This window comes from Meles meles, chromosome 17 (assembly GCF_922984935.1).
Source record: "Meles meles chromosome 17, mMelMel3.1 paternal haplotype, whole genome shotgun sequence".
NCBI classification, from domain to species: Eukaryota; Metazoa; Chordata; class Mammalia; order Carnivora; family Mustelidae; genus Meles; species Meles meles.
The window spans coordinates 27690250-27714835 of record NC_060082.1 but is presented as its reverse complement, the minus strand read 5'-3'; the positions used below and the strand labels follow the sequence as shown (position 1 = coordinate 27714835).

Below are 24586 nucleotides of genomic sequence, written 5' to 3'. Positions count from 1 at the left end.
ATGGAAGGTGATGCTTGAGGAGATTAGCCGGTTGCCCAGCTTGTGTGTGCGTGCATGTGTGTTTGTGTGTGCGTGTGTGCATGTGTGTTGTGTGTGTTGCTGCCCGGACTGGGGAGGCAGCTGTGAGGAGCCATATGTCCACCGTTTCCCCACGTGTGGGGAGAAGAATCAGGGTGAACCCAGGTGGGCCACAGGACTCTCCTGCCCAGTGCTCAGAAGTGGTGGGGGCAGAGCCTGGTGGTGCTTCATGGAGAGTGATGTGGAGTCCTGTGGGAGAACAGGGTTCACGAGGCCCTGAACAAGCCATAGATTGAAGGAGCCAGGCCCTGCCCCTGGGGTCAACAGACTAGAAAGGAGATAGATAAAAAGCCGAGCGACTGGAAGACCAGGTAGGTAGGGGAAGAGAAGAGCGGCCCCAAAGGTCATTTAAACTGCATCAGTGTTAAAAGTTGCTGCCTTTGGCAGACCCGTGCTAAGCGCTTTACATACATTGGCTCATTTGATCATCGTAGCAACACGAGAGGAGGCATGTCCTTCTATCTTACAGATAGAGGCGGTGCTTCAGAGAGGCTAGGTGACTTGTCTAAGGTCACACAGCTAATGGGGCAGAGCTGGGGTTTGAGTCTAGCCCCATGCTGGGAGCTGCAGGCAGGCAGGGCTTATGTCTTTCTTGTCACTGTGTCCCCAGGGAGCATCACAGGACCTGGTACATGGTAGGTGTTCACCATAGTTGTGGTTGAACGATGGGTTCCTAAGCTGGTGCTGTTGAATGCTGTTCCAGAGAGCCTTCAGGGCAGGGAGACAGCCTTCCTCTGGGGAGTCTGGAAAGGTCCCAGGGACGTGTATCCTTTGAGACGGACTTTGAAAGATAGATTGATTTCATCACCTGGTGACAGAGGGTTGGGCTTCCCAGGGGGAGGTAGCCCACTGAGCAAAGGTGTGGAATCAAGACAGTTTGCTGGTGATTGGACATGGCAGGTGACCCAGGTTGACCAGGTTTTAGGGTGTATGAAAGGAGCCCAGGAGAGAGAAACTTGAAAAACAGGATAATCAGGGCTTATATTCTGTGTTGTGGACAACGCCGTGCTTTGGGAGACTGTCCTGGCAGCAGTGTGTCCGATGGGCCAGAGTTGGGGAGGAGGCAGATGTCCTGGGGTGGGGAGCCCAGGGAAGGGCGGGGAGGAGAGCACGGGTCCTTTGGTGGTGACCCCATGGCGTGGGGTTAGGGACGTGCTGAGTCCCGTCTCTGGGTATGTGTACGTGTGCGTGTGTGCATGATGGGTGTGAGTGCAAGTGAGTGTGTAACACGTGTGAGTGGGTGTGAGAGTGAATGCGTGTGTGTGCATGTGCATGGTGTGTGTGTGGAAAGGAGGGGAGCAGCACTGGGGCCATGCCTGGCTGGTGAGATGTTTGGCCGCCTTTGGCCATGGCCTTGACAGAAAGGCAATAATCAAGGAACAAGGTTGGAGAGATCTGAGGCTTCTCAGGCTCTGGCATCCCTGGGTCCCTTGGCCCCTTCCCACAGCCCTTGTCCCTGTTGCCTAAGCTGGAGTGCTAAAAGGGGATTGCTTTGGAATTCTGCTTTAATCACGAGTCCTTGGTGGACGGAAGGAGGCTTCAGTTAGGAGAGGGCTGCTTCCGCTGTTCAGTCCCTCCCAGACCCTCCACATCCACAGTTCGGGCCACCTTTTGGAAAACTCTTCCGGAATGAGGTGATGTCTGCTTGAACAAGTAGGGCACGACGGGCCTGGAATTATGGGGCCAGCCTCTCCCCCTTGTGTGCTTGTCCTCACTGAGATGGACAGGCTGGAAAGGTGTCTCTGTGTGTCTGGGCCTGACAGTGTGGGGACAGGGCTCCTCAAAGGGACACTTTGAGCATGGGTACTCAGTAAGGCCAGAGTGAGTGACCTGGCATCAGGCACCAGGTTGCAGCCCTGAACTAAGGAAGTGGGGGTCCCTGGGATGTGGGCTAGAGCCACATGGCTGACCGGGCAGGTCTGCAGGCTCTCCTGCTCCCACATACGAGGGTCCTTATTTCAGTCCCCCCGTTTCACCGGCCACCCGTATCTTGCAAAGCCCTGGTGGCGGGGGCGTGGGAGGGAGCTCCCTGGGGCACTCGCTTCAAAGCCCCCTCTTTTCCTTGTTTAATATCCACCAGTCTCTGTCGGGACCTTGCCATGCCAACCCAGAGGTGAGACTCCCCTCTATCTGTTTCTAAAGGATAATGTCATTGAGCAGAAATACAAACTAGGGGGCAGGATATCATCGGGTTATGTTGTTGGCTGGAGGGGCAAGGGGCCGCAGAACAGATTCCTTGACTTTCTCACTCTTGTTTCCACCTCCGTCCCCTTGTACCCTAATGTGTACTTGGAGTGGATGGAGGACCCAGAGATGGGGACCCTCTGGGGGCGCGGATGCTAGCTGTGGTTTGGATGGATGGGGACTTTTCTGGGGGCAGATGCCAGAAGTAAGGGGTGGGTGAGAAGATCCCACCATTGATGTGGGCATGCAGAGCACTGGTTAGGGGGCAAATCCCCAAGCACTAAGGGGCCTTGGGGGTTTTCAGGAATTTGCCACCTTAACTCGGGAGCTGAGCATGTGTCGGGAGCAGCTTCTGGAAAGGGAGGAAGAGATATCAGAGCTGAAAGCAGAGCGGAATAACACGAGGGTAAGTGGGGTGACCTGGTGTGTGTGTGTTGTGGGATGAACCCCTGACCAAGGGCATGGCCAGGGCCGGGCACATCCCTGGTCCCGTGCTGACCTTTTCCTGTCTTATGTTCTGGGGTCGATCCTAGGTTTCTCCCCCATAGATGAGGGTGGCCCTGGGAGCGTCTGGGTCCTGGGACAGAGGCTGAGGCAGCTGGCTTGGGGCAGCAGCTGTTTACCAACCTCAAGCATTTCAACATTTTAACAAGGGGGCGCACGGCCCTACTCATGTTTTCTCAGTGGCCACGGGGGTCCTGCTTCTAGCCTCCGGGGCAGTGCTCACAGCCCTCCCTCTTGCCCTGCCCCGTGCCCTGCCAGTTGCTCCTGGAACATCTGGAGTGCCTGGTGTCCCGCCACGAGCGGTCGCTGCGGATGACTGTGGTGAAGCGCCAGGCCCAGTCGCCTTCAGGGGTGTCCAGCGAGGTGGAGGTGCTGAAGGCCCTCAAGTCGCTGTTTGAGCACCACAAGGCCCTGGACGAAAAGGTAGCCTGCCTGGCCTGCCGCCTGGCTCATCCCACCACCCGGCCTCGCCTCAGCGCGTCCCTCCTCTGCAGTTTCTGCACCCGGTGTTGAGGGAAAACTGCCCTTGAGTTTCGCCCCGGCCCCTCCTCCCACCGGCCTTATTTCCGGGTCCTGTGTTCGATTCCCTCTCAGAGATGGGCCTCTTGGCAGGCCCCTCTCTCTGCCTTGTGCCCCAGGGCTGGTAGACCAAGGCCAGGCTCCTGCAGCCAGAGTCCCGTGGGATCCCTGTGTCTTCCTCCATCTCCCCTTACCCCGGGCAGGTGCGGGAGCGGCTCCGAGCAGCCCTGGAGCGAGTGACCACCTTGGAAGAGCAGCTGGCAGGGGCCCACCAGCAGGTGAGCCGCCCGCCCACCCTCCCCCTGCAGGCTGCAGCTCCCCGTAGCCGAGGCAGGTTCACTGCTCTGCCCCACTCGCTTCTGCCCTGGATTTCTTCCCACGGTCATGGCTGGAGACCACGAGTCAGCGCAAGGCTGGGAGAAAGCAGGGGACTCAGAAGGGTCTGGAATACGCCAGAAGTTCTCTTCTCTTTGACTCACCACCCTGGGGGCTGTGCCCTCCATACAGGTGTCTGCCCTGCAGCAGGGGGCCGGGGTTCGCGATGGAGTGGCGGAAGAGGAGGGGACCGTGGAGAGGGGACCGAAGCGCCTGTGGAAGGTGGGTCATGGGGAACTGTGTGGCAGGGGCAGGGCTGCCCCCAGACGGGACGTGAGGGCCCTACCCTGAATTGGTTCAAGGTTCACGCTTGAGTGAAATTCGGGGCTTTCTCCAATATTCCCATGTCTCTTTCCTTCTTCCCTCTACCCACCCGCGAAGAAATCGATAGATTTTGTGTGTGTGCGCGCCCCACACGCTGCTAGGCACCTACCCTGGCGTTGGCCGGAACCCTTACGGGACTCTGTGGGCCAGTGTCAGATCCGATCCCTTCTCTCTCCCCGAACCTTTGTTCCCCTAGTCATGCCCCTTCCCGGGTGACAGGATTCTGAGACAGCAGGTAAAACTAGACACTACACAGGAGAACAAGGGTGTTTTGTTTGGGCCCTGTCTGGCGCGAGCTCCCGGGGCCCCGAGAAAGGCCGGTGCTGCTGGAGGTGTGCACGGTCACTGGGGGCAGAGCTGGGATCTGCTCCGGGAGCGCCGTCCCTGGGGTGGGCCAAGGGAGTGGGCTACCCCGGGCCCGATGACTGACTCACGGCTCACTGTCCCCGGAGGATGACACGGGCCAGGTAGAGGAGCTGCAGGAGCTCCTGGAGAAGCAGAACTTTGAGTTGAACCAGGCTCGGGAGCGACTGGTCACCCTGACGGCAACAGTGGCTGAGCTTGAGGAGGATCTGGGCACGGCCCGCCGGGACCTCATCAAGTCGGAGGAGCTGAGCAGCAAGCATCAGCGGGACCTCCGCGAGGTGAGCTCGGGCCCCCGCCTGCCCCCACCTGGTTGCAGTGTGCAGGCATTCAGCACTCTGGAGGGCAGCTGCTAGGATGCCCTAGGTGTGGAGGGAGGCCAGGCTGGGGCTGGGGAGTTTAACAGGAAACACTGGGTGGGGTCCACTGTGTGGAGGCATAGTGGTCAGAAACTGGCAGGGAGGCATGGGGAGGATACAGGCAGTCAGGTGTTGGTGAGGAGGTGCAGGCAGGATGGGGGCAGAGAGAAGCTGATGCCTTTCCCTCCCGTGCCCTCCTCACCTGCCCCAGGCTCTGGCCCAGAAGGAAGACATGGAGGAGAGAATCACAACACTAGAGAAGCGCTACCTGGCTGCGCAGCGTGAGGCTACGTCCATCCATGACCTCAACGACAAGCTGGAGAATGAGCTGGCCAATAAGGAGTCCCTGCACCGCCAGGTAACTCCTCCCGCTGGTGCGGGGGCGGGCGTTGTACCTGACCCTGGAGGTCCTGGTGATCATGCTGGAACCTCTTCCCCGGGGCCTAGGAGCCTGGGGGTCCTGCAGGTCTCCTCGTGTGCAGCCAAGAACCGGGTTATCCTTGGCTCCTCTGGCCTGTCACCTGCTCTCTCCTGGGGCAGGGCCCGGGGCAGGGACGGGGCAGGGGGAATGCTTCGGGGCTCCCTCTTGACTCTCGGCCGTCCTCGCATGGTGCAAGTGTGAGGAGAAGGCCCGGCACCTGCAGGAGCTGCTGGAGGCCGCAGAGCAGAGGCTGCAGCAGACCATGCGCAAGGCTGAGACGCTGCCCGAGGTGGAGGCCGAACTGGCCCAGAGGATCGCAGCTCTCACCAAGGCAAGTGGGCCCGGGGTGCGGGGCTCTGCCTCTGTTTTGGCTTCCGGAGCTTTATGGAGCTCTGATGCGGTGTGCAGAGAGAGTGGGAGGCACGCGGGGCTGGGAGCCAGGAAACGACCCGTCACCACATGATTCCGGGAACACACCGTCTGTGTCTGTCTGCTGGAAGAGTCGTCTCTGCCCTCATCACCCCTCAGGGAAGTGACAGTCCCCGACAAGGGCCACAGAAGTCCACGGAGAAGTAGACGAGACTGTTGCCGACGCAACGTGTTTTGATGATCGTTGACACTATTGTGTCACTACTAGCCTTCTCTGGGGGCTGGACTGGAAAAATCGGGACTGTTTGGTCCCTGGAAAGATGAAATCCGAGAGGAGATCAGATCAGAGCAGGTTGGGGGGTGGATTGTGGGAGTGAGCATAGCTTTCTTTGTCAAACGGAAGCATTCTGGATCTAGAAACTAGCTCTGGCTGCTTGAAGGCTGCAGCTGGAGGATTCGTAAAAGGGAATAGATTTGTCCCTGATGGATAGTTTACTTTATGGAGGAATAATTTCTAGGAGGTAGGCAGGCTGAGATCATCATGGGATCTGGCAGAGCTGGGTGAATGCAGGGACCTAGATGTGCAGTGGGCTAATCAGGAGAATTTTTTTTTTTTTAAGATTTTATTTATTTATTTGACAGAGAGAGATCACAAGTAGACAGAGAGGCAGGCAGAGAGAGAGAGAGGGAAGCAGGCTCCCTGCTCAGCAGAGAGCCCGATGTGGGACTCGATCCCAGGACCCTGAGATCATGACCCGAGCCGAAGGCAGCGGCTTAACCCACTGAGCCACCCAGGCGCCCCTAATCAGGAGAATTTTTGAGTGTTTGCACCCATCCCATTGGATGCTGTTGGGGGGAGCTCACATGGGCTCCCCATAGCTACCCTCCCACCAGCCTTGGAGAGAAGGAAGTTGGCACTGAGTAAGCAGCAGGCCCCGAAGCCTCTGGAGGATAGAGGCTGGCTGCTGTGCTAGTGTGACAGCTGGGGGCTCCGTGGCCAGAGCCTCCAGCCTGGGTGCCATTTGGTCAACCCAGGACCAAGTCTGCTTCTGCCACAGACCGGCTGGGTAATCTGAGAAAAGTCCCTCCCTCCCTAATCAGGCATTTGTGTCATTATGTCTTTGATCATGTCATCATCTCAGTAATGGTAGCATTGCACTTGGCGGTGTGTGAGGTCTTTCTTGTGCCAGGGAGGCGGTGCTGGGCTGACGTGCGGTGGAGGACACCACGTGATGCTGGGTAGTCCGCGTCCCTAGCTTCCCAGACCAGATAGGATGGGCTGCAGTGCTCCATATGTTCAAATGAGTCATAGTAGGGGGCTTTAAGGAGGGATTTCCTGACCGTAAGGTCTGTGCTAGTCTGGAATATCTTATCAGCAGAGACGGGGGGTCTCCACCTCTGGAGGAATGGAAGGGGGTCCCCTCTGCCTGGGCTGGTTATAACCATGGCCAGCATTTGCTCAATATTTATAGCGTCCTTGGTGTTTGCCATGGATTATCCGATGTAGTCCTCATGGTGATCCGGTGGGCAGAGATGCTATGATGACCCATATTTTACAGTAGAGGAAACTCAGGCACATAGAGGTCCAGTAACTTGCCCAACATCACACCCCTGGGAAGAGAGGGAGCCGGGATTTGAACCCAGGTGGTCTGGCTTGCATTCATAAGTGCAGGTCTGTCTGCCTGGAGGCGTAGAGGAGATTTATGGCAGCTCATATTTTCAAGTGGAGTTTTTTTTCTGGAAGTGGGGAGTCCGTTGGGCTGCCAGCTCCAGGCTGTTTTAAGGCAGGCCCTGAGCAGGAAGCAGGGGGTGGGGATCACCTGGCAGGGAGTAGAGAGGGCTTGGGGAGAAGGGTAATGGTGATGGAGTTCTGTTCCCCGGGGGAGGTGGAGGGTTGGGCTTTGTTGGTACCGAGGCCCTGACCCCCAAGGAGCCCCCTGGCACAGGGTATGTGGGCTGCGGGGATCTGGGCAGGGGATCTGGAGATGCACTGACCCGTGCCCGCCTCCAGGCTGAAGAAAGGCACGGCAGCATTGAAGAGCACCTGCGGCAGCTGGAGGGGCAGCTGGAGGAGAAGAACCAGGAGCTGGCCAGGGTGAGGGCACCGGGCTGGGGTTGCAGGCCCCCTCCTTGTCCCCAGGGAAGCCTCCCAGATTGGCGTCTGGACAGGCCTGAGGAGTGGGAGCTGGGAGGGGCCTCCGGAGGTGGTCCTGGGAGGCTGGAGAGGGGGGCTCTGGAGGACGAGTAGGGGACAGGTGAGTGGGCTGGAACCAGGCCGGAATGGGTGGCCCTGGGGTGACCTGGGACCAGGTGTGCTGGCTCTGCAGGTGCGCCAGCGGGAGAAGATGAACGAGGACCACAACAAGCGGTTGTCAGACACCGTGGACCGGCTGCTCAGCGAGTCCAACGAGCGCCTGCAGCTGCACCTCAAGGAGCGAATGGCGGCCCTGGAGGAGAAGGTGCGGTGGGTCGCGGTCCTGGTGGGCGGGGCTTCCAGGCCAGGGCGTGGCGTGGCGAGGGTGTGGGTGGAGCCGAGGGCAGGAGTTGGGCTGCAAGAGGTTAGTCAGGGGCGGGGCGCGTCCGGGACGTGGACCTGGGTGGACAGACGTGTGGGAGGCTGGGGAAGGAAGGAGCAGGAGAGGCGAGGAGGGGCGGGCTGGCATGGAGAGCCGGGCTGATTAGGGAGGGGAAGGCGCGGGCCAGATCGGGTGGAGGAGCCAGGGCAGGGTCTCTAGCTCCCAGCTGTTCTCCCCCAGAACACGCTGATCCAGGAGCTGGAGAGCTCCCAGCGGCAGATCGAGGAGCAGCACCATCACAAGGTACCCAGCTGCTGGGCCGCCCCGCCAGCCTGGGAGGGCCGGGCTTGCGGTGAGGAAGGAACACGCCTGTGTTTCCTGCAGCTGCTCTGCCACCCAGCACCACGCTAGTCTGTGTACAGACGGGATTGCGCTGATCCTCGCTAGAGCCCTTCACGGTGGATGCGTCACCGCCCACGTGTAAAGAAGAAACGGAGGCCATAAGCTTAGGGCATAGCGGGGGCAGCAGAGGCAGGGCCCAGGGAAAGATCTGATGGGGCCTCAAACCAGGTGAGGCAGGAGTCCGGTGATTCTGGGAGGACTGGTCACTGGCCCTGGCTCAGCCACGTCTGTGAGGTCTGGGCGGGCACCCCACGCCCCTCGGCTGCCCAACCTCCACTGCCATGCATTTATGTAGTGGTGAGGGCTCAGCAGACCTATTCCAGTAGAATCTTTACCAAGACAGACCCTCTTCTGGCCCTGCCCCTCTGCCTGCCCGCTGCCGACCCTTCTGCTCACTTTCCAGTTGGACCTCTTCTCTTGGTGTGATCTGTGGGCCTGGCCGGGGGCCCCTGGCTTTGGACTTTGCAGTACATTCTTCTGCTTCTCCCCAACTCTGCTGTCCTCTTTGTCCCTCTCTCCCCTCTCCGCCCCTCCCTGGCCCCACCCCCACCCCGGGTCTGCCTGGCACAGGGCCGCCTGTCTGAAGAGATTGAGAAGCTGCGCCAAGAGGTGGACCAGCTGAAGGGTCGAGGGGGGCCGTTTGTGGATGGCGTCCACTCCAGGTACTGGAGCGCGGGAGGCTGGGCGTGCTGGGATGGGGTCCTGGATGGACCCTGAGGAAGGAGACGTCCTCCCACCAAAAGACCGCCCAGGACCTCAGGGTCCTCCTCCTATCCCTGGTGGGACACTGAGGCTCCCCAGAACTTGGTCAAAATCACCTAGCTCACTTGGGCCGCGTAGAAGGAGCACCCGTCCTCTGAGAGATGCTGAGAGGCAAGTAAAGACAGGATGCTCTTCCCCAATGCCGTGGGACACAGGCTGTGCTTCCTGATTCCTTGACAGAGGACATGCCCTGGAGAAGGGTGTGCTGAGTTACCTGCTCACCGATGTCCCACAGGACTTTCTCATGGAGAGTGGTTCATTCTAGTTCCTTGGAGACCCCATCTTTAGGGCTCTGGAGGATTGTTGCTTCAGAGTTCAGGACCACCTAGGTTCAGACAGCAGGCAGGGAGCAGAAAGGCAGCATGAGGGACTGATGTGAGGAGGCTCCAGAACTTCCTCACAGTTGGAAGTTGAGATGCCACGTCATGGTTGTGACCTCCCTTGTCCCGAAAACATTGTAAGAGATGGGGAGTGGCGCTGTTCACCTAATGCTTGAATTAGGTCCATGTTTTAGGGAACTTCTGGATTTTTCTCCACATTCTGTGAGGTAATTGGCATTGAACTCAGACCTCAGTCCTGCCTCCATTTCTGTGCCCGGAGAGGCAGGGTAAAGGCTGAGGATACTAGTAGGCGATGCCCCTCAAGGTCCATGGGTCCGGGTTGTGTCTCTCCAAACCAGTATCTCACAGAAGGGAGTCTCTGAGGTTTCCTTCAGTCATGCTCTTGCTGTGTCGGGGCAATAGGGATCAGTTTCCCTGAGGAGAGGTGACCCGAAAGGTGTACATGCCCATCTGTGTGGGGAGGGGTGGGGCTTGCATTAGGGAAAGGGATGTTGAACCTGAAGAAGGGAAGCCTGTGGGTGTCTGGGGTGGTAGAGACGTAAGTACCGCCTTCAGGTTCATCAGGAATTTTTGTTTAGGACAGTATGGAGACAGGCAGGGAACAGAGACAGGGAATAGTAGTTGGAATTCCTCTGACTTCTTCCTTCCCGTAGGTATCTCCGAAGAGAGCCCCCCTACCCCAGCCCCCAGTGAATACTACTCCAGACTTCGAGTACACCGAGCTATTTGCCTCTGATTGCTTTCCTTAATGGTTGAGAATTCTTGGCATTGACCATAGGAAGATTGGACCTATCACGGAATTGGGACTGAGTTGGAGGAGAAAAGGGGGGATAAGCAGAACTCCCCTTTCCCTGCAGCTACCTTATCCATTATAGGCTTGCCCTGTCCCTCTGCCCTGGGCCCCCTCAAACTGGGAAGGCTTGGGAAGGCATCATAGGGAAGGAGTGTCACTAGGGAAGGCATCCACACCTTCCAGAGCCTCATTACTGGGATTCTAAAATCCCAGGATTGGAATAAACCCAGAGGGCATGTAAGTGGTTTTTCTAGTCCATGACTCTGATAACAGTGTAGGAACCCCCTGAAGTTTCCTGGGGATAGGGAGTCTGCCTGGGTTGAATTTCAGCCAGGAACTCAGTCTAGACTCTGGGGAAACCCAAGGGAAGTTGCTGGGAGAGGACGAATCCCTTGGGATTAAAAGGACCTTTAGAGACCCTTCTTTGCAAAATCCATTCCTGTCAGATGGCCCAAGAGCTGTTGTTTGCATGCCTCTTTGATGGGGAGCTCAGCTCTTTAAAAGTCACCAGTTGCATCATAAACCAAATCTTACTATCTGAAGGTGCTTCTTAGGTTAAATGGAAAGCTGCTTCCCTAGAATGTTTTCACCTGGATCATTCTGATCCCTGGGGCACCAGAGAATAAATTGAATCTCTTGTTGACACAACCACCCTTAAACCATTTACAGTAGCTCTCTGCCAGCTAAGACTTCTCATCACCAAGCCAGAGATCCCTTAACTCTTTGGGCCCTAGTGGGTGTGAGCTGGGGCTCCCAGTCCTCAGGGCCGGTCTTTTCTCCCCCTGAACCACTCAAGGTCGCACATGGGCAGCGCAGGGGATGTGCGGTTCGCCCTGAGCACAGCCACGCACGTGCCCTCAGGCCTGCACCGCCGCTACTCAGCCCTGCGGGACGAGTCTGCCAAGGTGAGGGGTGGATGGGTGAGTGTGGAGGGCTCTCCCCTGGGGGAGTTTGGGGTCAGTGCGGCCGCGTGCCTGGCTCCAGTTTCATAGACGGCTGGCGTGCGGTGCAAATCCTCCCCCTCCCATCCCACCCCCACGCCCCATGTGGACAACAGCTGCAGCCCTGGGGCTTGGGGCCATTGTTAGCTGCGACAGCTGTGCCCCTTCGCTTTGGCCTCCTGGTGGGCAAGTGGTCGGGGCTGGCGGGCGGCCAGCCGGTCCCTGAGGCCCTAATGAAGCGTGTGCACGTGTGCCTGGGGTGCGAGCGTGTGCTTCTGGTGGTCGGGGTGGGAGACGCAGGGGTGAGATGGAATTGGCCGGCTTTCTGGAACACGAGCTGTGGTTTATGGGGGAGATGAGGGAGAGATGGCAGGTTTAAGTGGCCCTGGGGATGGCACCTGACATTTTCTGAGAAGCAGCTTTGCATTCTTGCTGAGACTGCTGCCTGGGGGGATGGGGGTTGAGGGTGGGGGGAGCAGGAAAGAAAGGACAGAAGAGGACTGACCTCATCTTTTATCTAGGGAAACGTGATTCCCTCTTATCCCCAGAATTGTAAGCACACTATGCCGTGGGCCCAGGGCCTTGGCTTGTTCTAAGGCACTACAAGATACAGGTAGAGGAGGGAGCTCCTAGTCTGATGGGGGAGGACTCCTCTCTGCCCTTAGGAAAGCCCTAGTCTGATGGGGTCACAATCTGAAGGCATCTCTTTCTCCCTTCACCCTTTCTTCTCTCTGTTGATAAGAACACAGCAGGTGCCTAGAAAAGAGCCTTAACAGGAACTTGTGGGTCTGGGTCCTAGAGGGTGGGGTTAGTATATCTCTCTGTTCCTGCTCCCCGCTCTTCTGGCTCGCCCAGCCCCCTTCTGTGCTCTTTCCTCTTCTGGGCCTTTGTCCACTGAAGATGTTTGTAGGGTGACTTCTGAGACCTTGCCTCTCAGGGCTAGGTACGTCCTGAGATGTGCTGAAACCCTGGGAGATGCCAGTCAGACAGGACTGCTTGGCTTCTCTTGTCCCCTGGATCTAGTTACTCTTAGAGAGTTTGTATTTGTAGAAAGGGGTAGCCTTTCATAGTGCTAACTTTGTGCCAGACACTGTGCTAAAGTCCTTACTCTGTTTTCACGATTACCTACCACATAGGTAGGTACTGTTAGCATCCCCATTTTACGGATGAACAAACTGAGACACAGGTTAAACAACTTTACCACTGTTGCACAGCTAATAATCAGATTCCAAAGCAAGGCAGGCTCTCTCTGGAATCTGTTCCTAACCATTCTGCTACCTGCTTCTTTGAACTGGGGTAGTATTTCTTAGACTCTAGGGGCAAATAAGTCACCTGGGAAACTGGTTAAAGTGCAGATACTCACTTTGTGTGTAGTCTGGGGTGGGGCCTGACGTTTTGCGCTTCTAACATCTAACGAGTCCCTGAGTCCCCAGGAGGAGCCTTTGCTGCTGGGATAGGTGGGGAGGGGCCGGCTCCTCAGCTGCCCCGTGTGTCTTATCACTACTCTCCCCCCTCCTTTGCTAAGGACTGGGAGCCCTCTCCACTGCCTGGGGGGCTGGCCCCCACCGCCGCCCCTGCCTTTGACAGTGACCCCGAGATCTCCGATGTGGATGAGGAAGAGGCAGGGGGTCTGGTGGGCTCCGTGGATGTTGTCTCCCCCAGCGGCCACTCGGACGCCCAGACTCTGGCCATGATGTTGCAGGAGCAACTTGACGCCATCAACGAGGAGATCAGGTTCGGGCTGGGGCAGAGGGCCTGTGGGTGCCTTGAAGGACAGGGGTCCCTTTAGGTTGGGGCACCTCAGGACAACTTCTCCATGTATCTGCTTGTCTCTTTCTAGCTGCACCTCTGAGTGCCTAGTCTAGGGACTCAGTGGGGCATCAGGCCCCGTGCCGGACTGGGAGGGGTGAGAGCTCGGCCTGACTTCTAGGGCTTCATCTCCGCTCCCAGGGCTGGGGAGGCTGTGTTCCTGCGCCTGTGGCTGAGACCAGATCTCCCACTGACTGAGGCCAGCTCAGGGGGATAACTTTGTAGATGCCCCCAGCAGTCTTACCACAGTCTCTGAGGGAGGCAGTGTTATTTCCATTGTCCAGACAAGGGACCAGCAACCAGAGAGATTAAGTGATTTATTCGAAGCCACACAGTAAGTGGCAGGGCCAGGATTCAAACTCAGGTCTACACTCAGTGTATTGTAGCATTCCTCCCATCCCTAATGAGGTGTCAAACAGAAACCAGGGGCAGGGCAAGCCGTCAAGACCTGTACTTGACCCTGCCTTTGTAGGAGGTTTATGAATATTTATGCCCAGAGGCAAGGAAAAATCTGAGCCAGAGTGCCTCAGCCTCTAGGCTGGTTCCATGGTTTCTACACTTTGGGATTTCACAGACCAGTTAGAAAGGAAATGTCTCTCTCTCTCTCTCTCTCTCTTACACACACACACACACACACACACACACACACACACACACACAGGAGAGGAGGATATTAACATAGGGCTGCCAACTTTTGTTCTGGAAGGGAAAACATGAAAGGTGACTACTGTCTCCTATCACAACCATTCTACAAAAGAAAGGGCATTTTAACATCCCTCACATTGGAAAGACATACTCCCAGAAATACTCCCAGAATAAAGACGAGTCTGGCTCCTAACGGACAGTTGGCATTGCAACATCAGTGCGTGTACGTGTGTGCACATGTGTGAAGGAACAAACACACATGCCTCTGTGACCACCCCCTCCCTGCCCACACATACAGAATGATCATAGGTTTTCTCATTTTTCTTGGAACAGGGAAAACTCCATCAGGGGTCAGCATCAGTTAAAGGACCCAGGTTTGGGACCTGTTGGCTTGGGCCCCTCCTGACATTGGGTCTAGGGGGAAACTGAGGCCAGAGAGTCTGACTCCAGGTGGCCCGCCTAGTCAGTGATAGGTCAAGAATTCGCCTTCCGGGATGGTTTGATTCCCACTGACTAAATGCCCTCCTTCACGTTCTGTTAACGTGAATTCAGCTAATAAGACAGAGAAATGTTTCTGAGCTGTGGGGGAGGGGGGGAGATCGAGCTGTATCCACGAGGCCTGGTGTGTCCCGGCCATGCCAGAAACAGTGCGGGTTCCCTGACATTGCCTGCTGCCTGGAGTCCCAGGGTGGGGAGAGTGGTGCTGGCATCTGCCCCCCATGCTGGGCTCGTGGTGGGGGAGTGGCCAACACAGCTTCTGGTTGGGCCTGGTCCCAGGATGATCCAGGAAGAGAAGGAGTCCGCGGAGCTGCGTGCTGAGGAAATCGAGACTCGGGTGACCAGCGGCAGCATGGAGGCCCTCAACCTGACCCAGCTGCGTAAGCGCGGCTCCATCCCCACCTCTCTGACTGCCCTGTCCCTGGCCAGCGCGTCCCCTCCGCTCAGCGGCCGCTCCACGCCGAAGCTTACCTCCCGCAGTGCTGCCCAGGACCTGGACCGCATGGGGGTCATGACCCTGGTGAGAGTCTGGAGGCAGTTGAGGAACAGCCCGGTCAGCTCTGGGCTCTGCTCTGGGGGCGGGCTGAGGGTCGCCGAGAAGGCTTAGTAGGGCTCAGTCCTCTTGGCTGGGCCTGGCATCCTCTTCTCATGTGGAGCACAGACCCCAGCATGTCCGGCCACCAACATGTCCTCCTGGGATTGGCCGGGGCCTGTCATGTCTTCCTCAACCCTGCCTCACCAAGAAGCAGAGAGCGAGAACCTCAGCCCCTGCCCGTGCCTCTCCCTCTCTTCCAGAGGGAGCCCTGACTCAGTTTTCCAGGCCGCTTTTTTCGGCTGTGGTATTCTCTCCAGGCCACTGAATCCTACCTTCTCCTCCTAAGGCCACTGGGCTCCCTTGGGGTTGACTTTCGGGCATCTGAATCTGTTCCTAACCTATCACCTAAGGGTGATTCTGAGCTTACCCTTTACTTTCTCTTCCAGCCCAGTGACTTAAGAAAGCATAGGAGGAAGCTGCTGGTGAGTGCTGCCCGATGACCCAGGTACTCACGGGTGAATTCTCCCAGGCCCTTCCCTTTGGCTTCTCTCCCCTGGGCCCTTGAGTCTGAGTCTGGGCTCAGTCTTCCCACTGCACTTCTCCAAGCTCCTCTGCCTCATCTGGGCTGGGTAGGCAGGCCCCAGATCTCTCCCTCTATCCCCTGACGGCTTCACTGTCTGTTCAGTCGCCAGTGTCTCGGGAAGAGAACCGAGAGGATAAAGCCACCATAAAATGTGAGACTTCTCCTCCTTCCTCACCCAGGACGCTGCGGCTAGAGAAGCTGGGCCATCCCGCCCTGAGCCAGGAAGAAGGCAAAAGGTAAGTGGCACAGGCCCCACACCTCGGGTCCCTCTACCCCAAGGTCATCTCATCCCTCCCCCCGCCCCTGGAGGGACAGAATCTCCCGCATCTAGGTGTCTGAACGTCTCTCTTCTCTTTGAAACACCGTCGGGGAAAGACATTCCCATGTCTCCTTTGGTCACCTGCTCTGGTCACCTCCCCCCCACCACCCTCCATCTCTGACACTGCCTGTGAGTTCTCCCCGGGGTCTCACTTCCTGGTCTCCTGGTGTAACGAAAGCCTGTCTCTTTTCATTGCGCCCCCTCCTGGCTGTCTTCCTGTAGTGCTTTGGAGGATCAGGGCAGCAACCCCAGCAGCAGCAACAGCAGCCAGGACTCCCTGCACAAGGGCGCCAAGCGCAAGGGCATCAAGTCGTCCATCGGCCGCCTGTTCGGGAAGAAGGAGAAGGGCCGGCTGATCCAGCTGAGCCGGGATGGAGCCACGGGCCAGGGTGTCTGTCCACGTCCTAGCGAATGGGTGCAAGTGGAGGGGCCAGAGCAGGAGGGAGTCCTGGGGTCTGGCCTTCTGCGCTGGCCTCCTGGGGGCCCGTGGGTGAAAGCCGCAGTCATGCAGATTTTGGCTCCAGGGAGGAGAGACAGGTGCTGTGGGCCAGAGCTGTGTCATGGTGGCTCTTGGAATGCTGTGGAAGGGATTCCTGCCTGGGGTGAGAGGTTGGACCTCTGAGGTTTCTTGCAGTATGGAGGTTTTCTGATGTCCTGTGTTCAGGACCTTCAGGAGGACTCGGTTCTTGATTAGAACTTATTTCTAGCGCATCTGCCTCCAGGATGCAACAGGTCGTAATGCCTCTTGATGGCTTCATAGACACTACATTCATATAAATGCTTGGGCAGCAGTGGTGTTACCACCTCTGTGCTAATAGAAAGTTCTGCTGCATGCTTGGCACCTGGTGGGTACACACTAAATGTCAGCTGTCCTCCTCCACCTTCCCTTGTTCCTGCTTTCTTTTCCTTCCTCCCCGTCCTTCCTCCTCTTTCCCTCATCTATTCAGTCATTTGTTCAGCAGACATTTATTGAGTACCTGCTGTATACAAGGCTTAGTGTTGGCCATTCTCTCAAGAAGCTCAGTGTCTCATAGAAAGGGAAAAAGTAAAGAGATGATTCCAGAACAGTGTTAGGATAGCAGTGTGCTTCAGGCGCTTCTGGAATGCAGAACTCAGCCTTGGAGTGGTAGGGACTCCTGCAGTGGCTTCCTCTACTAGGCAACTGCTAGGCTCAGGTTGGAAGGCTAAGTGGGAAGTAGCCAAGCCAAGAAGAGTTGTGCGTGAGGGGTCTGGGGGTCTGGGGAGGCAGGTTCTGAGAGTGGGAGCTCTGTATGCGATTGAGGCTCTTCAGAACGGGGGAGAGAGAGCCTGGGAGAAAGGAGGAGGTGGCTGTGGGCCCTAGGTGGGCTGGCTCAGAAGGGCCTGGAGAAGTTCTCCGGAGGCAGCAGGGGCATTGACAACGGCATGCGGGGGGGAGGGCCCGATCAACTAGAAAAAAGGAACCTTCGAACCCGAAGGCATAATTAGACCTTCCTTTGCCTCAGAGAAGGTGTGAATCAGAAGCCAGCTAGCTAAGTGAGGAGGAGAAAGAGGGAAAGCAGGTACCTCTCATCTAGGTGGGGAAGGAGGGGGAGCACCCTGCCCCCAGCCCTGAGGGGTGCGGTGGGGGGGTGGTGGAGCAGGTGCAGAGGGCGCTGGGAGGGAGCTGAAAAGGGCTCATTTGTGGACGAGATCTTCTGTGGGCAGTCTTGGGATTTTCTACGCTCCCTGCACCACAGTGGTGCCTGACCCTAAGACAGCATTTCACCTTGTTTCCTGGGTCACCCCGGACCTACGGCCAGCTGCACTGGGTGGAGGGACGGGAATGTAATGAATTCTAAGATGTGGCACGTGCTGTGAACTCTGTGGGGGCCTGGCGTCTGTTCAGGGGATCCCTAATAGAAGAAGACAGAGCTAGGGATGCTCCCCCATGGAGACTGTGCAAGAGCGTTTCCTGAGCAGGAGGCCGCGGGGCACACGGTCTCAGTGTGCCCGTCTTCCCACGCCCAGCCAGGTCAGGATAATCCTCTGTGAGCCCAGAGTACACTCCTGTCTGGCTCTGTGGGTTTCCTTTGCACCCTGGTTTGGAGGAGAGCTATGTTCTGTCTAGGATTCTGCCGTTGGAGGGGTAGGACGGCCTCGGTCCATCTGGCTGGAAAACGCCTCCAGGGCTGAGTCTCCCCAAGGGAGACTCTCTGGTCTGGGTGACCCATTTGATGCCATGGTGGGGCCACTGGGATGTAGGGACATTGAGCAGAGGCTCTGGGAGTGATAGATTGTCCCATTAGGCCTCCTGGGTTGTTAAATGCTGAGGAGCCTCCCGCGAGTCTGCTCCCCAATCCTGGCCCAGGCCAAGGGAGGAGAAGGAAGGGCCTGGCTCACATGCCTTCTCTTCCTTCTAGTTCTGCTAACAGACTCCGAGCTTGGTCTGCAGGAGCCCATGGTGCCTGCCAAGCTGGGAACCCAGGCAGAGAAAGACCGGCGGCTGAAGAAGAAGTAAGAGCCACAGGCCAGGGGGGCACCCAGCCCCTCGCCTACTGTCTTTCCCTTGGCCTGCCATGGGATGGAGCTCAGGCTGGCAGAGCCAGAGCCAGGCCCTTTCTGAACTGAGTTGGCCCTGTCCACCTGGGCACAGCAGGGACTGGGAGGTGATTCTTAGGATGACCCAAGGAAGAAGGAGGCTGGGGGGGCTGGAGGAGAGAGATCCAGGACCTGTGCGTCTCTGGCAGAGGGACCGAAATGTCTGTGGGTCAGGCCATGTGCAAACAAAGTCGGAGCCCCTTGCCCTCTGGGGATGGAGAGGAGTCCTGCCCATGTCTTGCAGCATGGAGCAGGGGCGGCAGTCTGGTGGTGGGGAGTCGGGTTGTGAGAGTGCACTTAGCGCATCCCGAGGTCTCAGGAGTAAGCATGGTTGGGAGAAGAGGAGACTAGTGAGTCTCTTCTTCCTCTTCCCACAAGACACCAGCTGCTTGAAGATGCCCGCAGAAAAGGAATGCCCTTTGCCCAATGGGATGGCCCTACTGTGGTCTCCTGGCTGGAGGTAAGCCTATCGTTTGTCCCCAGAAACGAATCAGCCATGTGATACTGGGAAAATCCCCTCACCTTCTCAGGCTATAGATTTTTCCATCTGTAAAATGTCTACATTCCTAAATTCCGCTCCGTGTTTGCTCTTTTGAGACTATGGATGAGGCCTGGCCCTTGTTCCTTGATATCATCAAGCTCTTGGAGGTGGGGAAGGGACTGAACTTATCCCCTGTGCCCGTGTCTGCAGCTCTGGGTGGGGATGCCTGCCTGGTACGTGGCTGCCTGCCGCGCCAACGTCAAGAGTGGAGCCATCATGTCGGCCCTGTCGGACACAGAGATCCAGCGCGAGATCGGCATCAGCAATGCCCTGCACCGGCTCAAGCTCCGGCTGGCCATCCAGGAGATGGTGTCGCTGACCAGCCCCTCTGCCCCGCCCACCTCCAGGACCGTGAGTGGCCTATCCCTCACGCAGGGCATTTTCTGAGGTCCTAGAGTAGAATTTGTGAAGTTTCCCATTGGCCTTTGGGAAAGTGGCAGCCTTGATTCCTGCCCCTTCTAGTCCCTCAAAGGGCTCCCGCTGGTCTCTAGGAGGGGCTGACATTGATTCCAGGAGGATCCCAGCAACCTCATTCCCTGCCTTCCAGGTTCCCTGCATACCACCCATGGGCCCCATCCCCCTATCCCCACTCTGTGAACCATTGCAGATCTCCGGGCAGAGTTTCCAAGGACGGGGCTTCCAGGGGTTCTGCGTGGTTACCGGACTTGGGGATGCAGACGGGTAGTGCATTTGTGAATTCTGTCCTGGTCCTCCAACCTCTCTGTCCGACTGCAGACTAGTCCGTGGACCCTCAGAGTAAAGTCCCTCACGGCCATGCATCTTTCTGGTTGGGATCAGCCCGTATTCTAGATCTGCGCCATTCATCCATCTTCATTCAGGAAATGTTTGTGGAGCTTTTGAGGTGCCAGGCCCTGTGCCAAGCAGTGTGGCTACAGAGATATGGGGAGGTGCTCAGAGCCTCAGTCTGCGGGGCTTAGGGCTGCGCCTGTGGGAGGACTCAGGGGAAGGGATGTTTGTCCTTGTCCTAGGGGTTCCCAGCCTCCAGGGAACCCTGGGGACCCACATGCAGGACCTGCTAAGTTTGCTCTCTGCTTACAGTCTTCCGGGAATGTCTGGGTCACCCACGAAGAGATGGAGACTCTGGCAACACCCACTAAAACAGTGAGTCTGGCCCTGGGCCTCGGGCCTGGGTCGGGGCTCTTGATCCCTATGAGGACGATGGGAAGGTGGTGGGACGTCAGAGGGGGTGGCAGTTGGTTTATATATGAGATTGATATCCTGATGTGTGTTGGGTTCTGTTCTCAGGGTGGTGGGTTGGGAAAGGAGTGGGAATGGGAACAGTTAGTGGGTGTTAGGGGTTCCATCCCAGGGAGCCCCGAGCTTACCCTAGGCCACTGGTGCACTGTATGGAGAAGAGCCGGCCTTGGGAAGAGGGAGTGCTTTGCCCGGCTCTGGGCCTGAAGCCTCAGAGTCCTTGTGCTTGATGCTTGGTGCGGGACAGGGAATGGGAGAGCCTGGCCCTTTGAGCGGCTCCCAGCCAAGCCTACAAGGTGTGGGAGTGCGTTTTCACCACACACACATTTGTTCCGCCCTCAGCGCAAACAGAGACACCTGCACTAGCCTTGTGTTCCGTCTTGCCACCCCAATAAGCTCCTCCTAGTCACCTTCCCAACCACTGGGGTGTCTGCTCCCTCTGCTTGGTCGGGCCGGGGGTGGATGCTTCCAGCTTTCTTGACTTTGCCTGTTTCCCCTGACATGCTGCACTCGTTCCCGCTAGGACAGTGAGGAGGGCAGCTGGGCTCAGGTAAGATCCCCTTCTCTGTCCAGAGCCGCCTCTCAGGAGTTCAGGACAGTGTTCTCCCCACGGGCTCTCTGCCCAGCAGGACTCCCCGAGTCCCAGTCTGTTTATGTCCCCTCTTTGTACGAAAGGTCCTAGACGGGTTTTCTAATCCCGCTGAAGCCCCCTTCCTCCTCGTTCCCCTCGAGCTACTTGTTCTGGTTTCTCAGGGTGGCAGATGCCGCCTTAGAGGGCCGTGTCCCCAGCACACCTGCCTCTTCCCTCTCTTCTCAGGAATAATGAGACAGATTGGCATGAGTCCTCGTGCTCACCCCATCCCCTTTAGGGGCACCCCTGCTGAGCTGGGCAAAGACCTTTTCCTCATTGACTGAGTCGGCAAATATCATGCCAAGTGCAAAATCTAAGCCCCAAAGATTGATAGAATTTTATACTACAACTCAAAAACAAGCAAACTCAATAATATATAATTTTTAGAGAAATACACATTGGTGATTGTAAAAACTGTAAAAACATTTTTTCCAGCAAGGGCATGATAGAACCTCAGCATAGCAATGACCTCTAGAGGGACAGCAGGGGAAGGGACGGGGAAGGCGAGCACGGGGCAGATACAGCCGTGGGATGGTGTGGTTGGTGTCCATCGACGTTACCTTCCTCTTTATGCTTAATATCGAAGCTATGCTACATTTATTTTTATATGTATAGTGCTTTTACTTTTAAAAGCTAAAATTAGTGTTTCAATCTAAAAAAAATGGAATAGGGTAAGGAAACAGAGTGAGGGAGGGGTGCTCTTCCTAAAGTCTTTCTTTCTTTTTTTTTTTAAAGATTATTTATTTATTTATTTATTTATTTATTTATTTATTTATTTGACAGACAGAGATCACAAGTAGGCAGAGAGGAGGAAGCAGGCTCCCTGCTGAGCAGAGAGCCCGATGCGGGCTCCATCCCAGGATGCCGGGATCATGACCTGAGCCGAAGGCAGATGCCTTAACCCACTGAGCCACCCAGTTGCCCCCCTAAAGTCTTTCTAAGGATAGGTGGCCAGAGGAGTCCCTGCTGTCGTTGGGAGGAGACAACAGAGCGGGTGGAGGGGGGCGGCTGGGATGTGCGGAGAGCGCTGGCGAAAGCAGCAAGCAGAGGGGCTGGGGAATTTCTGGAGTGGACATCAGAGCTCAGAGTGCAAGTGCAGGCCATCCCCTGTGGCTTTGACTTTAGTCTGTTCCTAACTTTCAGGTAGATGTGGGAGGCCAGTTTCCCAAGTGAGATCGGCTTTTTTTTTTTTTTTTTCTTCCTTGCCGCTCTGCGGTCCTCTGTAACTGGGCCTGTCCCCTGGGCTCAGTGGTCTAGAGGCCGGTGGAGAAGCAGGAAGGCAGGTCGGCCACACACCACCGCAAATGCATTCCCGAGTAGACAGGAAGGACTCCGTATTATCTGCTGCCTGGATAGCTGCTTCTGTTCATTAGTGTAGATAATTGATCCGTGAGTGGAGCCGGATCATTCTGAGGTCTGAAAAAGTGCCATTTAACCCCCTCCCCCTCCTCCCAGCTTCTCAGTGAACATAAGCGGCCGTGGCGGCTGGGGGGCCATTTCCCTCCACGGGCTATGCCAGCTGCTGCCGGCTGGCGTGGCCCTCCCTCCCCCCACAGCCACTCTGCCTTGTTCCCCCAGACCCTGGCCTATGGGGACATGAACCACGAGTGGATCGGGAACGACTGGCTGCCCAGCCTGGGGCTGCCCCAGTACCGCAGCTACTTCATGGAGTGCCTGGTGGACGCGCGCATGCTGGACCACCTGACCAAGAAGGACCTGCGGGTCCACCTGAAGATGGTGGACAGCTTCCACCGGTGAGCAGGGGAGCCCGGCCCCGGGGCTCTGTCTGCAGGAACGAGGCTGCCCTCGGCTCCGCCTGTAGCCCGTATTTTGGGTGCTAATGGGTCTCCCCCTTGGGAAAGCCGGGTCTTCTCCCCTCCAGCCCTGAAGGCTCAGAAAGTCATCCTTGCTCAGCCTCACACCCTTGGAGCTTTCCCTCCTAGGTCTGCCTTTCGTTTCTCTGTCCTTGGGCTGCCCAGGTTTCTCTGTTTACTCTGGGAAGCCTCCGCCCGAAACCAGGGTCCCGATTCCATGTCTACTGATTCCTTCCAAGCTGAGAGGAAAGGTCTTTCTGGGCCCTGGGGCTGCTTGCATCCCGGATCGTTGCCTCTCAGCTTCAAGCCCGCGCCCTTTGGTACAGGATGCCATCCTAGGCTCTCCTCCCGCTTGCTGACAAGGTCTTCTGTTCACACGTGTCTGCGGCGGAGGTCTCCAACTGACAGCCCGTGGGCAGACTTTGGCCTCGCAATTGTGTTTTGTTGGGCTGACACGGTATTTTAAAGATTATGGATTTAGTTGCCAGTGTTTAAGCACTAGGGAATTTTCCACAAAATTCTGGACGTCTGGTTTCTCTTAAAAGCTGGAAGATGTGTCGACACATTCTAGCGCGGGGACAGCCAGCGGGAGCTGGTGGCAGCCGCCCTCCCACGGCAGGTAGACGCGGTCTCCAGATCTGCTTCACTCTCGCGGACCTGCTTCACCGCAGGAAGCCCTGGGTCTGGGGAGCCCGGTGGGCCGTAAAATCTAGGGCTTGACCGTCGTTAGGAAGGCTTTTCAACATGTAGCTTCAAATCACACAGGTCGCTATTTCAGCCATGTTCTTTGTCTTTTGCGTCTAATGCCCACGGTCACCCTGCAGGAGAGGTATGACCCCAGCTCATGCGCTCTGAGCGCCCCTCAGCTGGATAGTGGCGCAGCTGGCGTTCAGACCCAGGAGAATGAGAGGATAATGCGATGAATGTTGGGGCTGGGAGCGTGTGGCTTTTCAAGGTTCTCTTGGGATCTGCGGACGTTTCTCGGTCTCTCTGACTCATAAACCAGGGAAGGTTCAATTCGGAAGGGATCTAGCTGGCTTCCCCATTTCACGGGGAAGGAAACTGAGGCACGGGAAGGAGCATCAGGGATGGTAACCGAGCCCAGCCCTCCTGCCACCACACTGCAGAGCCTGTGATGCTAGAACTCCCTGCTGTGACCTCCCTTGGCACTCCCCCACCCCTTCCCAGGGCTGGAATCTTTTGTCTCTGTCCCGGAGGCTGCCAGGCCTTGCTGCACCTGTTCCCTCCTCAGTGATGGATAGGGCTGGGGAGAGGAGGGGAACCCCCCTGCTGAGCTGGGAGACATGCGCCTGGTGGGGTAGGGGATCAGTCAGCCCGGCCCCACCCAGCATTCTGGAGGTCCTCCTGGCGACCCTCTGCCCAGGCCCCTGGAGAGTCTCAGCTCTTTTCCTTGGAACATTGTGTTCTCTTGAGTGGCTTTCCTGGAGAACCGGCTGTTTTGATAGGAGAACCAGCACACACGGTCATCAGCAATGTTCTGATCGTGGTGCCATTGCTGAGGGCCTGGATGCCTGGATGCTCCAGGGGCTAGGCCGAGCCCGTCTGTGCACCATTCTCTTTGATGCTCATGGCAGCTCTGTGGGACAGAGGTGGCCACATCTCCATGTGCTGCGGGCCACCAGGCTGGGAAGTGGCACAGCTGGCGTTCAGACCCAGGCTGATCTGACTTTAAATTTTTGCCATGCAAGCATGCAACGGCTTTGAAAGTCCTGGGAATTAGACAGAAAACGATAGCAAGTGGGATCAAAAGTAGACAGAAGGCATTTTCAGTCAGGAAGTATTCGTGCTCCTGCTGCCTCCAGTGGACCATGGCTTAAACCAGGGGCCTTAGCAATGACTGGTTGCCTTGGGCCAGAAAAGAGTTCCTAGAAGTGGTGTCTGTGAGCTGTGAGGGCTTGTTCTAGGAAGCAGAGCTGCCTGGGGAGAGCTGAGGGGAGAGAAGGAGGGAGCAGGCAGCATGATTTAATTTCACAAGGCCAATGGCCTTAGTAATAGAGTTGGGAGGGAATGTCTATTCCTATGTTTGATAGATGACAAAGCGCAGAGAGACTGAATGACAAGCTGGTTCAAGGGAAGGAAGAACACTAATGAAAGGCGGGATGAGATGCCTGGAGAGGTAGTGAGTTCCCTGTCTCAGAGGAGCTCACACTACTCAGAAGGATTCT

At 56.9% G+C, this 24586-nt stretch overlaps 1 protein-coding gene across 8 annotated transcripts in view; it reads left to right on the top strand.

Moving 5' to 3' along the window:
• PPFIA4 (PTPRF interacting protein alpha 4) overlaps nt 1–24586 on the top strand; it is a 47668-nt gene that overhangs the window by 12381 nt on the left and 10701 nt on the right. For 4 of the 8 annotated variants that reach the window (XM_045982986.1, XM_045982983.1, XM_045982985.1 and 1 more), the window contains exons 3-25: nt 2567–2668; nt 3025–3189; nt 3489–3563; nt 3793–3882; nt 4437–4628; nt 4918–5064; nt 5324–5458; nt 7508–7591; nt 7824–7955; nt 8253–8315; nt 8985–9076; nt 11107–11215; nt 12777–12985; nt 14483–14723; nt 15185–15220; nt 15424–15557; nt 15863–16029; nt 18022–18115; nt 18578–18659; nt 18891–19091; nt 19800–19862; nt 20479–20505; nt 22165–22340. In XM_045982986.1, coding sequence (XP_045838942.1) covers nt 2567–2668; nt 3025–3189; nt 3489–3563; nt 3793–3882; nt 4437–4628; nt 4918–5064; nt 5324–5458; nt 7508–7591; nt 7824–7955; nt 8253–8315; nt 8985–9076; nt 11107–11215; nt 12777–12985; nt 14483–14723; nt 15185–15220; nt 15424–15557; nt 15863–16029; nt 18022–18115; nt 18578–18659; nt 18891–19091; nt 19800–19862; nt 20479–20505; nt 22165–22340 — 2816 coding nt within the window. The remainder of the gene's footprint in view (nt 1–2566; nt 2669–3024; nt 3190–3488; nt 3564–3792; nt 3883–4436; nt 4629–4917; nt 5065–5323; nt 5459–7507; nt 7592–7823; nt 7956–8252; nt 8316–8984; nt 9077–11106; nt 11216–12776; nt 12986–14482; nt 14724–15184; nt 15221–15423; nt 15558–15862; nt 16030–18021; nt 18116–18577; nt 18660–18890; nt 19092–19799; nt 19863–20478; nt 20506–22164; nt 22341–24586) is intronic. The other 4 variants (XM_045982989.1, XM_045982987.1, XM_045982990.1 and 1 more) reach the window with 2 other exon arrangements.